General features: G+C 33.2%; 2 protein-coding genes across 2 annotated transcripts; both read left to right on the top strand.

Annotated features, from left to right (window-relative positions):
- The first annotated feature begins 1,192 nt into the window (after positions 1-1,192).
- On the top strand, positions 1,193-4,187 carry LOC140979938 (probable xyloglucan glycosyltransferase 5). Its single transcript, XM_073445600.1, has 5 exons — positions 1,193-2,068; positions 2,189-2,497; positions 2,575-2,865; positions 2,999-3,112; positions 3,202-4,187. Exons 1-5 carry the CDS (start codon positions 1,346-1,348, stop codon positions 3,838-3,840), a joined length of 2,076 nt encoding a protein of 691 aa, XP_073301701.1. The 5' UTR covers positions 1,193-1,345; the 3' UTR covers positions 3,841-4,187.
- Positions 4,188-11,247: 7,060 nt separating this feature from the next.
- Positions 11,248-13,071, top strand: LOC140979939 (probable WRKY transcription factor 11). Its single transcript, XM_073445601.1, has 3 exons — positions 11,248-12,076; positions 12,486-12,611; positions 12,712-13,071. Exons 1-3 carry the CDS (start codon positions 11,370-11,372, stop codon positions 12,881-12,883), a joined length of 1,005 nt encoding a protein of 334 aa, XP_073301702.1. The 5' UTR covers positions 11,248-11,369; the 3' UTR covers positions 12,884-13,071.
- The last annotated feature ends 4,497 nt before the right edge of the window (positions 13,072-17,568 follow it).

Consider the following 17,568-nt stretch of genomic DNA (forward strand, 5'->3'; position numbering starts at 1 on the left):
TTTCGTATCCGATGCATAAGTTTGTCACAATTGAATTTCAAATCATAAACTTGAAACCCGAGCACAAGATGAGCAACAAGTCCATTTGCTAGTTATACATTATTTGATGGCCAATAGATTTGATAATCTAACTTCTCTGTGAAGATAATACTGCACAACAGTACTTGTCTGCATGGATATATATTACAGCCAATAAAACACAAGACTTGGCCAATTCGAAAAAGTTAAAGCGTTGCATTGTTTTACTTGTAGATGCTATTTGGTCCCTCATTTTCTATTTAATTCAAGGCTGTTGGGAAATTGTTTCTTTAAAGGTAAATCTATCAATTGACAAAGAAAGATTAAGGCTAAAGGGCTAGGAATCAATTAGTAAATCTGACTTAAAATTCAAGCTTGAATGATGCAGATAAAGTTTATGAGAAACAGGCATGATTCATGTCTGATTAATGGTTACTGTAAGCATGTCTTTTTTTAGCATGGGATCTGCGTTATATTACCGTGTCATACTTTTACCTTATCCACTTGCAATTTTAACTCGGTGAATTTTTATCAGTTGTTCTTAATTCCTGTTAGCATGCTTCACCTTTTTCTATATGCATGTGTGATTCTTTGCGTTTGCCATTTCAAGAAATCGAGTTCTTATGCTTCTTGTGATCCTCTTCTTGTTGTTTTCACTTGAAAAATCATAAAGGCGAGATTTTATGGTACCGTGTGTTGAAATCTAGCTAGGGATTTGCAGGAAATCCATTTTTTAAATGGTATTATTTCTCTGGTAGATGTTATATACCTTTCTCTGAAATGGTGCTTTGCTTTGTGTAATGTTGTGTGCAAAGAATATTTGTCAATATTTTAAGCTATTTTTTATTTTGACTTCTTTTTTTTTTTTTTAAACTTTCCTGTACTCTGCTTCTGAATACCGAACTAGCTATTTATCAGTGAATTTTTTTTTATTTAATTTGAGCTATTTTCCCTAGTTGGATGTGCCAATTTTAATTTGGTTAATTGTCATACGTCCGTTGAATAAAATTTTTGAGAGTTGTATATATAAACTTGGACAATCTTTCATTTAAACTAGTTTTTGAAATTGAGGAGTTTGTTAGTTGTCTCACATCCGTTCCGTTGATTAAATACCAGAGAGTTGCGTATATGGACTTAAATAAATTTTTTATATGATTTTCGGAGTTAAATTAAGTGCAAGTCTCCATTTTTAAAATGTTCTTTTGTATATTTTTGAATGTAAAGATTTGATGCATTTTGTCTCTTAAACCTGTTTTTGAATTTTGGGTCGGTTTCTATATTCCTTGCAGGGTGAAATTTTACCTCCATTTTTAGAGGAAACAAGAAAATGGTTCCCAGAATGAATCTTTTCTACTGGTGGACTAAAGACAAATCTCAAGGAACTCCAGTGGTAGTGAAAATGGAAAATCCCAATTTCTCCATTCTTGAAATCGATGGCCCCGATGCTGCATTCAAGACAGTGGACAAGAGCCGGCTCAAAAATTCCAAGCAAGTCAAATGGGTTTTGCTTCTTAAGGCTAATCGAGCTGTCGGCTGTGTGGCTTGGCTTGGAGCCATTTTGTGGGGTCTTCTTGGAGCCATCAAGAAGAGGTTGATCTTTAGACAAGGAGTGGCTTTTGCCAGCGAGAAACTAGGGAGGGGTAAATTGATGCTAAAAGTTATAAAGTCCTTTTTAATGATTTTATTGGGAATTCTTGGTTTTGAGGTGGTAGCTTATTTCAAAGGGTGGCATTATTTTGAGAATCCAAATCTTTACGCTCCACACACTTATGATATCCAAGGCCTGTTCCAGCTGTTTTATGTGGCTTGGTTGGAGTTTCGAGTTCGATGTATTGCGCCATTTGTGCTCTCTTTATCGACCTTTTGTATCGTTCTGTTCTTAATCCAATCGTTGGATCGGTTAATTCTGTTTTTTGGATTCTTGTATATCAAGTTGAAGAAGATTGGACCTACAATAAATGGTGATCCTTTTGAATACAAAGATCTTGAAGGAGAAGCTCAAAATTACCCAATGGTTCTTGTTCAAATTCCTATGTGTAACGAGCGGGAGGTATGATATAATTTCCTTCAATATTTCTTCTATATGTCGCTTTCAGTGTTTGATATGTTGTTGTTCTTAGATCATTACCCAATGTGAATAAGAATATCTAAATTTGTATTATTCGTACAGGTGTATGAGCTTTCTATATCAGCAGTCTGTCAACTAGATTGGCCGAAAGAACGTCTGTTAATTCAAATTCTTGATGATTCTAATGATGAAAATATTCAGTTGCTGATTAAATCGGAGGTTGCTAAATGGAGCCAAAAGGGTATTAACATATTCTATCGGCATCGTCTGATTAGAACCGGTTATAAAGCTGGGAATCTTAAATCAGCAATGAGCTGTGACTATGTGAAGTATTACGAATTTGTTGCTATATTTGACGCGGATTTTCAACCAACCCCCGATTTTCTCAAACTGACAGTCCCACATTTTAAGGTTTTTTACTTCAACTTTCGGCATTCTTGAATCACAGTCAAATTTCGAATTTGACAAAAAAAATTCTTTTGTTGTAGGATAATCCTGAACTGGGATTAGTTCAGGCAAGATGGACGTTTGTTAACAAGGATGAGAACTTGTTGACTCGCCTCCAGAACGTAAATTTGTGTTATCATTTTGAGGTAGAACAGCAGGTTAATGGGGTGTTCTTGAATTTCTTCGGTTTCAACGGGACTGCCGGTGTTTGGAGGATCAAAGCATTGGAAGATTCTGGCGGTTGGCTTGAACGGACAACTGTAGAAGATATGGACATTGCTGTACGTGCACATCTCAATGGTTGGAAGTTCATATATCTCAATGATGTCAAGGTACCAAATCCAGTCATTTCACTTTGTTTTTCAGCCAGCATGGGTTAGAAAGCATAGCATGTCATTCCTACTTTTTGAAGAAACTCGACTATTATGACTAACGCAATTGTATTCTACGTGCATATGAACTTAGGTTCTATGTGAAGTTCCTGAGTCATTTGAAGCTTACAGGAAGCAACAACATCGATGGCATTCTGGTCCTATGCAGCTGTTCCGATTGTGCCTGCCCGCTGTCCTGAAATCAAAGGTGCATTTAATATTAGTTCTAATAAGTCGCTGATAGTTTTCAGATGAAAGCCTCACTGATGATCCACGGATACTGGTTCTTTTCTGCAGATATCAATATGGAAGAAAGTGAATTTGATATTTCTCTTCTTCTTACTTCGAAAACTCATCCTTCCCTTCTACTCATTCACGTTATTCTGCATAATTCTTCCATTGACCATGTTCATCCCCGAAGCTGAGCTACCTACGTGGGTCATTTGCTTCGTTCCTATCCTAATGACGTTCCTCAACATACTACCCTCACCAAAATCCATCCCTTTCATCGCCCCCTATCTCCTATTCGAAAACACTATGTCAGTCACTAAATTCAATGCCATGATATCGGGACTCTTCCAATTAGGTAGCTCATACGAGTGGATTGTCACCAAAAAGGCCGGAAGGTCTTCAGAATCCGACTTGTTAGCTGCTGCTGATAAGGATATGAAATCACTTATCCAACCACAGATCAATAGGGGAGCTTCGGAAAATGATCTTTCTGATGTCACCCTATTGAAGGAACAAACAGTGAACAAACCGGTCAAGAAAACTAACAAGATTTATCGAAAAGAGCTAGCTCTTGCTTTTCTTCTGCTAACTGCTTCAATCAGAAGTTTTTTGTCTGCTCATGGACTTCATTTTTACTTCCTACTATTTCAAGGCGTCACGTTTCTACTTGTCGGTCTTGATTTGATTGGAGAGCAGGTCAGTTGATAAAGAACTCATGATGAAAGGTAAAATGAAGACAAGACAATCTATGCCATTTTGATGCCTTAAGCAGCTCATTTAAGGGGTAATTTTGTTTTAAGTGTGAATATCATTCATCAAGATTCACGCCAAATAAAGCTTTCTTCGTCCTGTTAATCACCTTGTACTCTTGTTTTTTCGACAAATTTTCTGTTTAGATAGGATAACAATAACATTTACATGTAATTTCATTATGTATAGGTTGGAAGATCAATTCTTCTGTTGTGGTAATTGGTCTCATATATTTGTGTGTACTATGTCATTCCACTCTCGCCTTGTATTGTAAATGATTGAGAAATACTTTAAAAGATAAATTTGCTTGTGGAAACTCTTGGGTTGTGTCTACTATATATAATGAGGAAACATTGAACATTTGACTTTGTATTTACCAGTACTTTTCTTGACATGATACTTCTTCAATTTGACATCTAAACTCCCAATTTTGTTGGGATGCAAGCAATGTGCATCAATAGATACGTTTTACTTTCGATTTTACTTCTTCTGTTCTTGTCATTGGCTTTTCAGTTAACTTGATGAACTATGTTTACTAAAGATCAGGATATTGAAGAGATCATTCCACCCACTAGTCTATCAAATCAACTTCACAAGAAAGTATGGGTATTATTTTAGGATTGAATTGTAAAACTCGGTGTTATTTGTTGTGACTTAAAAAGAAGGGAAGACTTAGAATTATGTCGCAAGAAATCGCTGCCGCTAACGTCGTTCATGACATATAACAGCGTAGATCGTCGACTTGGATATCAACGTTTCCAAGGCAAACAATGTTGTGACACAGCTATTGATTTTGCATAAATATTGAAATTGTGATTCTGTTAAGGAGAGACTCCCCACTAACATATTAGTCATATCAAAGTTTTCTTGCAAAAATAGATATTCATCTCTAGTGTTTAAAAAAATGGTGTCGGCACTGCGAAATGTAGGAGATTGGACATCCACCAATGTTTTGTTTTAATTTTGTATAGCAAGTTGTGGGATGTTTTGCTCTACGAGTTAGGACAAAGCTCCACCTTAGATTGACTGTGTTGGTCCACCTTTCGAATTTCTCGTCAATGGAGAGTAGGAAACGATTTTGACATGCTACCTATGAAATTGTTGCCTTCTTACATTACTATTGTTTTGTTCATATTCCTTAACAGTAGTATTTTTGGTCTTTTATTTTATTTTATTTACATTGTGTGTGACACAAACTCATGATCTTGAAAGAAAATTAATGTTTGGAATTAGTTGTTAAAACATTAATTCCATAATTAGCAATCTTTTGTGCGAGTGATCAACAAGAAAGCAAAAGTTGAAAGAATTTAGATTTTTTCTAACATGAACTCGAATATCTCGATATATACACAATTCAAGTTCAAAGAACTTGAATGTACGTAATTTAAATCAAGTCGACCTCAAATAATACGGTACTCGAACGTGCACCCTGCCTAGGTATGACCTGACAGCTCGAATTTAAACCACAGTTTGTCAAACTATAATAAAATATATATTATTAAAAACGTATCTGCTTGATTTTTGCTAGTCCCCTACTTGGATAATCCCATGAAAATGACCACCAAAATTGCAGTGTAAAAACTTTGCATATGTTACGACAAAATATTGAAATTTTGGTGACGGCAATTTATTGTTTTTTCAGAAATTATATATAAAATTTGGTATGTTGATAACATTGGCAAAAACTTGTGTGAGACGATCTCACATGTCGTATTTTGTGAGACGGATCTCTTATTTTGGTCATCTATGAAAAAGTATTACTTTTTATGCTAAGAGTATCACTTTTTATTGTGAATATCGGTAGGGTAAACCTGTCTCAAATATAAAGATTCGTAAGAACGTCTCACAAGAGACCTACTCTTCCTTATATTTTAAAATTTGGATTTACCTTAAATTTTTCGATTGCAGTTTTTGTGTTTGCCAACATCACGTATTCATAATTTTTTGCAATATAAAAAATAAAATTAAATAAATATACCTTTAATATTAAATAATTTATCCCTGGTTTTAGTAGGGATATATAATTTTTTTTTTTTACAAAATACATAAAATATTGAGGTGTAAAAGATTTCGAATTATCAAATTCTTATTAAATATTGGCATGAGATATAAAATATACTAAATATTAAAAGTCATATTATTCTTTAGTTTTTATTATTTTTCTACATTATATATAATATATCAGTTAATGATATCATAATTTTTATAACACAAAATTATTATTTGAGCTAGATTCATTTTATGTCGACATCAATAAACTATTAAAATTAATTAATATATTTTTTAATTTTCATTTTGAGAATATTTTGTATATGACAAAAATTACGATAGAATTTTAAAATTAGTCGTGGGGTACACAAATATAGTATGTACGTATTTTTAAAGTAAATCAAAATGTTATATTATAAAATAAAATTAATGAAAAGGGTATTACTGTCTAGAAGATAATTAAATAGATAATTTGGAGTGATATTAACACTTTTTAAATAATATTCTCCATGAAATTTGGGAAAATATATCTAATTAATGGATCAGGGTCTGGTTTGCCACTAAAAATCTCTAGACAACTATAAATCGGTTCATGATAAACATGTACAACGAGATTTGTATAACACTTTATACAACACAAAAATTTCATTTATCGAAATCTCATGATAAATTAAATACAAAATCTCATGAGACAATAATAAAATATCACGACATAATTATCATAAATATCGATGTATGATATATTTATCGTACTTTTAACAATATTTCTTTGGACATTGAATATTAGAAGATTGAACTTATTCTTTGTAGAAAAGCGGATTTTTTTGTGTGAAACGGGGTTGACTTGACAGGCTTTGTAAATATGTCGGCCAGATGGAGATAAGAACAAAAACAGATGAGAGACGGCTTGTGAGATGGCCATAGATAGTTGGGTGAAACAAGAGATGAGAGGCGAGACAGAGAAAGAAATGAGATCGAATCGAAAGGAATTGGCTATGAAAGTTGTGGATGAAGGAGGGAGCTCCAATCAAACTGTTCAAGAAATTGTTTCAGCATTGAAGTTGAAATTATGCTAAAATTCTGTGGATAAAACCGATTGTTTATTATTATTATTATTATCTAAATCTCTATATTCTATATTATGTTACAGGATATGCTACAAATGTCCCCGAGGTTCTATATTGGGCCTGTTTGGTGTGGACTCGGGCAATTATGATATTCGGCCTATTCGAGGCCCATCATTACAAATAAACATTGCTGGTTGGCCCAAAGTTTCGGCCTTATATATGCCACATGGTAAGTTGGCTTCTCACATAGGCAACGAGGACCGAGGATTTCTTGCAGTTAGTGTTTTAAAAGCATTTCTAATTGGATGTTTTATTATATGGATTTGAAATATAAAAGTCAAATATTTGAAATTTTATTTTCCCAATAGTTTTCTTGATTAATTTAAAATTCAAACAAAGACACAATATAATATTATTATTCTAATATTTATCAAGTCAAACAAATTAAGTTTTATGTTGATAATGTTGGATTATGTATATATATATAATATATTATATATTGGGTTGTCTGTATTAATGTGCTTTTCTTATATGTGAATGAAAATCAAGGGATGACGGATTTGTCCCACATCGAAAAAATAATGTGGTATAGATGAGTTTATATTATGTTACACTTTATGGTAGTGTAAGCATGAATAGTTAAAAGGCCCTCTCTCGCGCACGCCGACGCAGAATGGCCAAATCATGGGCCCGATTTGAACTGGAAAATGATTGACTTGTGTGCAAGCGTATGAATGTGACCTGGGTGCGTCGAATGTCGGACCGAGCAAGACAAAAATCGTCTAGCTAGTCTATGTTGTTGCACTTCTATTCCTGCTTTTACAACTACTAAAATTTATGTACTATTTTGTTCGTCAGTCTAGTGATTTGTGCAACATAACTGCGGGTCTATCCGTTGTATTCTAAAAAACAGACGTTCGGTTGAAACCTCGAATCTGTTTTAAGAAAACTATACTTGATACAGAATTCGGTTTAGTTTTGTTTTCCTTATACGATACTCATATTGTAAACAATACACTTATTTCGGTTACACCTATACCTTTACGAGTTTGATTCAATCATTCTGATATTTGTAATTTTCGCTAACAGATAATACACATATCTCCAAATTATGATCGAATCACGCGAAAATATTTAGGAATCAAAACTTGCTAGATTTCTTAAATTATTACCAAAAGAATTCCGTGAGCATGTTTTGAGTCCTTATACCGAAAATTCAATCACTTGAACACGAGGGGACCAAATGTCCGCCACTCAAATATTTGCTGCCTCCCATCTCAAACTTATAGTTGAACATAAAAAATAATTTTGTTCTTTCTAAAAAGAAGCAAAAACTTGTGTGAGCGTATTTTGTGAGACAGATCTCTAATTTGAGTCATCCATGAAAAAGTATTACTTTTTATGCTAAAAGTATTACTTTTTACTGTGAAGATCGGTAGGATTGACCTGTCTCACAGATAAAGATTCGTGAGACCGTCTCACAAGATACTTACTCTTAAAAATAAATTGTCTTTGAAATAATAATAACAATTGTTTTTTCATCTCCCAAAAATTTAAATGGAAAATTGCAAAAATATATATTTTCCTTTTTTCTAGACACGAAAAAAAAAAAGGTAACCCACTTGCCTAAGTTGGAAGTGACGTCAGGCACAACTTTGATCCAATTCATATTCATCAGGTTCGTTGACATTTCCCATTACCATATAAACTTTTCAATTTAGTTGGAATTTAGGAGGTACAAACAATTAACATATGGCAAACAGATTTTAGCAATAATGATTTATTGAATTCACACTTTCCAATAATAATAATAATAAATAAGAAAGTAGACGAGTATTGTTCTTTATCATGCTTGGTAGATGATATTTATACGAAAATGTTATCATCAACTATGAGTGATGAATCAGGACCACTAATTCATACATCATAGTTGAATGAGTGATCATAATTTATCTATTATACACACATGTCATGTGCTGAATGAGTAAAATCATCGCACATGTAAATAACATGAACAAAACTTTTTCCGGCCTTTAATTTAAATATGGGAAAATTAAAAGTCAAAAGTTTGATGTTTTAAATACTCCAAATCGAGTGAGAATGTATAAAGTCTATATTAAATAACATTAGCGGCGTACATTTGCTTTCAATTGCATTTGATTATTTTAAATAAAGCGAATAGTTGGGATTTACTTTTATATTGGATCGATCGCTTTCCTTTTTTTTTTTTAAAAAAAATTATTAAAATAAAGTTGTCCAAACTCATGGACATGAGAATCTCGATGTTCAAGTCCAATTGAGCCTAACCATTCTTCTAGATTTGCCATTCTAGATTTACTATTAGACACACGCGTGGTATATAACATAATATTAGATATTTGAAATATTATTTAATCAATTTATAAAATGAATGTTAATATATAATAGACATTTTTAAATAAAGTGAATAGTTGGGATTTACTTTTATGTTGGATCCGATCGCTATATTTTATTAAAAAATTTTTTTTATTAAAATAAAGTTGTCCAAACTCATGGACATGAGAATCTCGGTGTTCAAGTCCAATTGAGCCTAACCATTCTTCTAGATTTGATGATTTTTCTAAACTAAGTGTGAGATTAGTTGTCGAAACACACAAACAAATCTCCATATCGATATAATTAACAATTTTGACATTTTTAAAGTGAGGGATTATCTAAATTCTAATTTGATTTATCATGTCTATTATTGAGTCGGGTTTAATCTGAATTCTCTATATTTTTTTTATCATCAAACTTTTTAAATATAATCTATTTGAAATCACGAATTCCTCCAACTGGTTACAAGATATCGATTTTACAAGTTATTTCGTAGGAAATTAATTTAATAATATATAGTATGTTATTAAATTTGAATCACATAAAATAACTAAATTTTGGTGTCATGATCTGTTTTAATAACTATATATATTAATAAAGTGTTAAAATTTTAATGCATATCACATATAGCTCAACGGATAAAATCTTTATTTCCTAAACATCAAGTTGTATGTTATATTTCTACGATTTTTTCTTTTCTTTTTTTCTATTATTTTTTTCAATTCATATATCAAAATTACAGTATAGTCTATCACTATTTGTTATATTTATATTTTAACACTCATTTAAATATAAATCAAATAAATAACAAAAAATATTGAGCAAACACACAACACACATATATCAGTTTACTAGTTTGAATAATTTCATGGACCACTTTTAACTATTTTCCGATCATTGATTTTTTTTTTCTCCCTTCTTCAAATTTGTGATTAAATTTAAACGAGTAATTAAGAAACGCAATCCACGTGGCTTCATACTAATGGTTTTGGTAATTAATGCGATTTTTTTACAGAAAGTCCAGAGTCAGCGTCCACCCAATGCATCGCCGCCGTTGATGAGGCTAGCGTGATCGTACGGTTGTGAATTCAGAGCCTTTAGTGGGATTTAGGAAATTTCCAAAGTGGGTCAACCGTATCCCACATGATGTCTCCCATTTTAGTCAGCCTCTCTTAAATTAAAATAATAATTGATTTTTATTTTATTAAAAAGGATTTTCTTTTTAATCTCCAATTTATGTGAAATTTCATAAATACCCGTTTCACCCCTAAACTGTCTCCTTCCGATAAATTTTAGAAAAAGAACATTTTGAAATATAACGTTTTAAAATTTTTATTTGGTATTCAATTTTTCCATGTACCTAAAGGTCATTTTACAAAAGAAGAAAATAAAGGTCAATTGAAGCAGTAGTAAATTTAGCTTGAATTGACATGGACGTATCAAATCGTTTACTGAACCTAACTTCAAGTTTAATTAATAGTATATTGGGAAACCTAATTGTTAAAATTTTAAAAATTATTCTCTCTCGGAGAATCTTGACCTAATTCATTTTCATTCAAATAAATCCAAACTGTTTCAAAAGGTAACATAAAATTCGATTTTAAATGAGAAAACAGTGATTGAGTAAGAGTCAAACGAAAAAATGACACTATTTACTTTTTATATGGTAATTGTGAGAGATGCTTTTTAAAACTCGATCCGACGTAATTAGTTAGTACGTTGCCCTTCACAAATTGTACAGAGATTTGGAAGCAAGTAAAATAGATCTGGCAATACTAATTTCCTCGATATTCCACTCAAAGGGTCCCACCTCTCCCATTTTCAACAGAAAAGCCAGTATTTTCACATAGAAATTTTCAAAGACCCAATATCAGCCGTTGGATAATAAGGAACCTTTGACTATCGTCCGGTTCCCCTTTCGTCTTCTCCCATATATCACCCCCTCAGTCTCCTCTCCTCTCCCCATTCACATTTCTCTCCTGTTTGAATTCCCTCGACAAAACTGAATAATTTAGAGCAGAAAACTCTACGGATTGGATTTTTGGGGTGACCCTTTTCATCAGTCAGCAGAATATGGCCGTTGAATTTCTCGGCTATTCCAATCTCAACGACCAAATGGCGGTTCAAGATGCTGCGTTTGCTGGGATTAAATCAATGGAGCATTTGATTCAAGCGGTGTCTCACAAGCAGCAGCAGCAGAGCCAAAATCAGCAACTCGACTGCAAAGAAATAACCGATTTCACGGTTTCCAAGTTCAAAAAGGTTATTTCTATTCTCAACCGTACCGGGCATGCCCGATTCCGCCGTGCTCCTGTTCAACCGCTGCCTTACTCCGACGAGTCCACTGCTCCTCAGTTTCATACCCGAACATCTGAATCTTGCCAACTTCAAAATCCGGCTTCTGGAATCTACCAACATCAGCCTCTGAGTTTGTTACCCAAGTCCACTACACCTGCGGCGACGCAGCCTTCGACGCTTGATTTCTCCAAGCCGTCGCTGATGGCCCTAGGGAAGGACACGTCTGAGGTAATGGGAAAGGAGGGGTTTAGCTTATCGACGGCGGGGACGACATCGGGAAACTCGTCTTCGACTTTCTTGTCTTCGATTACTGGTGAAGGGAGCGTTTCAAATGGAAAGGGTGGGTCACCGTCGACGATCCTGGCTCCTGCTGTTTCCGCCGGGAAGCCGCCTCTGTCAGGGAAGAGATGCCGGGAGCATGACCACTCTGAAAACTTCTCCGGCAAGATTTCGGGTTCCGGCCGCTGCCACTGCAAAAAGAGGTAATTTCTTACCATATTTTTTCAGCTGAAACAACTTATCAAAATCATATATAACGAAATGACTAAACTATCTTTGCTCATGAAATTGAAACTAGATTGTTAGGATAGTAAAACTATCGATGATATCATCTGCAAAAAAAAAAAAAAAATCTTGGGCAACGGAATTTTGACCCTGTAACTTGGCGTTAGTGAAGAAGGCCAGGCGCTAGCTGGCACACAGGAAAAATTAAAATTGGGTAGAAACAAAGTTGACAGATAATAAAAGCAGAACCGTAAGAAATGCTTGCGTGAAAAATTAGTTCGATTTCTGCTGCCTCATGTTCCTTGGCAATTTATTACGGATTTAAGTGCAGAAATGTATCGAACGAAGGAACCCTTTCATATTAAAATTGCGCCATTGTCTCTGCAGGAAACTGAGGGTGAAGAAAACCATTAGAGTTCCAGCCATCAGCTCAAAAGTTGCAGATATACCCGCGGACGATTACTCGTGGAGAAAATATGGTCAAAAACCAATCAAAGGATCCCCATACCCACGGTAATTTCAGTTCACCAACGCTTAATCTACCTTAGACGGAACGAATCCACGTTAATAGGGAAACAGTTTGGCTAATCAATCTTCTTGCGCCAATTTTCAGGGGTTATTATCGATGCAGTACGGTGAGGGATTGCCCGGCGAGGAAGCATGTGGAGAGGGCAAATGATGATCCAACGATGCTGATTGTTACTTACGACGGGGAGCACCGGCATGTGCAAGGTGTGTTGCCGGAGATCCCTGCCGTCGGCACTGGCGCCAAACTTGTTTTCTAGTCAACCCCGAAGTTGAATTGAAGATCGTGGAGGGTGAATGTGGCCATTGTTGTAATTTGATTAGAATATGAGGGTCCCGTTGCGCACATATTTTTAATTTTGTAGGAGTAGTGGACTTGAACAGTTAAAAAGGAAATTGCTTCATTTTGTATATTGCTTGTTAGTTCTAAAATTTAAGAATTTATTTACGTTTTGAGTTAATTATTATATTTATATATAGTGACACTTACTTGAGAAAACAAAAGTAAGGTAAGTAAATAATTCGGTAACATTTTCTTTTCTACATTTTTTTCATGACAAAAACTTGTGTGAGACGGTCTCACGAATTGTATTTTGTGAAACAGATCTTTTATTTGGGTCATCCATGAAAAAATATTATTTTTTATGTTAAGAGTATTATTTTTTATTGTGAATACTGATAGGGTTGATCCGTATCATAGATTAAGATCCGTGAGACGGTTTCATATGAGATTTACTCTTTTTTCATTGATTGTCTTATAGTTCTATATTTTGAGACGATGATTCATATTTGAAGTAAAAAATTAATATTTATGTCATAAAAAATAATTTTTTAATGGGACAAGTAGATCTATTTCAAGTCATATCTAAAACGATGCGGTCCTAATTTGACTTTGAGACTTATTATTAGTATAATAATTGTAGGATTGTTATATTTTTAAATTTGAAATCAATTTAATATTTTCTATTTATTTTTTTTATTATGTTATAGTAATATAAATAAAAGACAAAAATTTGTGTGAGACGGTCTCACGGGTCATATTTGTGAGACGGATCTTTTATTTGGGTCATCCATGAAAAAGTATTACTTTTTATGTTAAGAATATTACTTTTTATTGTGAATATGGGTAGGGTTGAGCCGTCTCAAATATTAAGATCCGTGAGACGGTCTTATATGAGATCCATTCTAAATAAAATTGTGGGAATCGGAAAGTCAAAAAGGTTGAGTAAAGAATAAAATTATTGCTATTTATTCGCACAACCAAGTCATGTGACCGTCTTTGACCTGCCTTCTTTCTTTGACTTTTAATTTTTAAATATAATTTTTTTAATATAATATAAATGATAATCAGAAATAGGAAGAAATGTCGAAACAGAATAATCCAGAACAAATTATCGATACGCGAAATCTATAAATTTATTACAACAATTTTTGCCCAACTAAAAAACTATTTCTTTTATTGAAAAACAAATAAGGTTTTTATTACTAAAATATTAGAATATATTTATCGAGAGACGGTCTCATAGATATATTTTTGTAAAACATGTTAATACGATCTATATTTAAAATAAAAAATTATAATTTTTACATAAAAATAATACATCTTTATCAATCAGAGAGTTGAAAACTTTTCTTATAAAATTGACAAGTAAAACCGTATCAAGTGATTTTTGTGCAAATATTAAAAGACGTACGCAAAAAGTTTAATCTAGTGGGTGATTTATTTCCCATTTTCACCGTCCTATCGGTATTACTTTTGTCGATTCTTTAACAAATAAAATAAATAAATACCTAAATAGGAACTGACGAATCAACGCATGTGTAAAGAAAGTAAGAAACACACATTATTTCATATTCATCCTCTCTTTTCAACAAGGCAAAAATTTGTGTGAGACGATCTCACGGGTCGTATTTGTGAGACGGATCTCTTATTTGGGTCATCCATGAAAAAGTATTACTTTTTATGCTAAGAGTATTACTTTTTATTGTGAATATGGGTAGGGTTGACCCGTCTCACGGATTAAGATCCGTGAGACTGTCTCACATGAGACCTACTCTTTCAACAATATAGATGGCATTACAAATTATAAAACCCATTTTTTATATATAAAAAAGAATAGAGTAAAAAATAATTAACAATCTCAACATAGAAATTGAAAATAACATTAAAAACATCACACTAAAATTTCATCATACCAAATAATTGCACTGAAATATGTAATTGTAGCAAGAAAAACAATCAAATATTTGTAAGAAACGAAAAAGATAGATTAACTTCCTCAATATAATGTTACGGTAATTTAATATAACTTATATTATTAAAAATAATGAGTTCAACTAATTAAACATTTTGATCCAAAATTCTTTACACAAAATTTAAATAGCCAAATTTCTTTTATCCGGACTATAATTTTCTAAATCATGGTTGAGCTAATATTGACAAATAGAGTCACGGACTATTGGAAAATAAGACTAAATTTTATGTATAAAAAATATCGAGAAAAACAAGTCACCTGGGCTACCGTCCGTGGTTTGGGTCAGAAGATTAAAATTTGACATAGTTTGTGAAGGGATGATTTGAAATGATTATATAATAGTGAATTTTAGAAATATATTATAATGAAAAAATATGTTTTTGTTATTTTTTTAATCAAATAAATGGAAATTTTTTTATTAAAGTGTGAAAAGATTATGCAACACTCTGAATAACAAATTTCTGGAAGTTGAATCATCATCCATAACAAACCACCAAGTTGTTATAATAAATTTCTTCCTCTGCACGCTGTTTGCTAAATGCCTTCCTTTTTCACTTCTCTTTTTTGGGTTCCTCTGTCTGAATTATAACATATCATATTATTGAGATTGTAACGGTATTGAGTTTCATTGATATCTGATTTACGAGCGGGTTCTCAGCCAGTATGAGTTTACTGTTTTTTCCCCATTCTCTTGCGGTGTAATGCAGAGGAGGTATATACGCGTTTGTAATATAAAGTTGTGATTTTTTTCTTGGAAGTATAAAGTTTTGAATCTTTTTCGATTTCTCTTAGCTGCATTGATGGGTTGTATTATTGCTTTTGTGTTTCTGGATCAAAATCTGTTGAAATTTGGTGAATTTAAAGAATGAAAGCTGAGTTATACAAGAACCCAGATTAATTTTTGTTCTCTAGTTGTTTAATTCAGCCTCAAGGAGCTAGAAATACTAGCAAAGGTGTGGAAAAGATCAAGTTTTACCTGTGGCTGGAGAATTTGAATATTTTTTTGAAAAAAAGAGGTTTGGGTTTAGTTGTTTGTAATTTGATTGATTGGTCCCTATGGATAATGGTGTAGAAAATTTGGTATCTGCTTTGAAGTTTTTAAAAGTCAGGGTAGAAAAATCCAAGGCCTTGGGATTGTCTTTAGAAAAAGCTGGTCTAAGATTAGACGAGGTCAACCGAAGATTGCCGTGTTTGGAAGTGGCGATTCAGCCGATAAGGGCTCAAAGAGATGACCTTCGTGCTGTTGGTGGTCACATTAATCGCGCCGTGGTTCATGCTACTGCGGTTCTTAAGGTTTTTGATGGCATTCATGGTCTTGAAAAATCGTTGCCCGATACGCAATCTGATCTTCCAGGCTATCTTGGCGTGCTTAAACGGCTCAAATGGGAGAAAACTGTGGGATGGCGATTCAGTGGTTGGCTGATATTGTTGAGTATCTGGAGGATCATAAGATGGCGGATGAGTGGTTTATTTCAAGTTTAAAGAAGGCACTTGAGAATCTTTGGGAACTCGAGGGCGGTAAAGAAAAGGGTCTATTTGATGGGGGCCTGCTTCAAGTTTCTTTGGACAGATTGGCTAATGAGTTTCGACACTTGTTGTCTGAGAATAGCATGCCATTGCCTTTGGCCTCTCCAATCCTTGAAAATGAACAAGCGTGCATAGCTCCATCACCTTTGCCAGTGCCCGTGATTCATAAATTGCAGGCTATCTTTGGGTATTCCAAATACACTGCTCAGTCTCTGGAGAAAATGTTAGGTAAAGGTTCTCTCTTTGATCATAAGCCTATGAAACACGGCCTTTCTAAAACGAGGCTGCTAAGTGGAAAACTTCGACTCTCATTAGAACAATTGAGAACATGCCTTTGTACCAAAGACTACAACTGTTAGCAACTGTATATTGGAATATGTCAATATCCCGTTCAGACGGACATTTTGATCGTTCGATTGGTTTATTTTGAAGAAATGTGGCAAGCCTGATATGATCCCAACTGCCTGAAGTCTTTGCCATTGTTTCTTCCATTCAAAACAGCATGGTTTTATGGTATATAGTATATACTATATAGGAAGTTTCAAGTTTTGCAATTTTACCTATTCATTTCTAATAACATGAAGTAAAAATGNCTTTATAAAAAAAAAAAAAAAAAAAAATGATTTATAGACAACTGAGATAAAGTCACCAAATTATGATAAATTAGGTTTTTAGTATTAAAAATTATTGAAGATCATAAGAAAAAGAAAGAATTTACACAAATTTTAAAATATGTAAATATTTTTAAATAATCTCAAATAATTTTTTCAATTGTACGATAAAGTACCTGTGAATTAATTAATTTTTTTTAGAAAATTAATTATTTAATTAGTTTTGAAAGGAAAAAAAATAAATTATCTTGTCCATGTAACTCAAATCCCAAAAAATCTTTTCATTTTTGTTAAGATTTCATTTACTTATATCAAAGACCTTCAAATCTTACCAAAAACTCAACCCTTTTTTTTAAAATTCTATAATACCAAACATACAAAATCAAAATGAGATTTTTAATTCCAAATCTCACCAAATTCCATGAAATCCATGGAACCAAACACACTATAATTCTTAAAAAAGACGATGCCAATTCAGTTCTTGCAGACATGCAAGATTTGCTGTTGAGTAAATGTTCCTGTGTCACAATACTCATAGGCCACAAAATATGG

This window comes from Primulina huaijiensis, chromosome 6 (genome assembly GCF_012295235.1).
Source record: "Primulina huaijiensis isolate GDHJ02 chromosome 6, ASM1229523v2, whole genome shotgun sequence".
Classification (NCBI taxonomy): domain Eukaryota; kingdom Viridiplantae; phylum Streptophyta; class Magnoliopsida; order Lamiales; family Gesneriaceae; genus Primulina; species Primulina huaijiensis.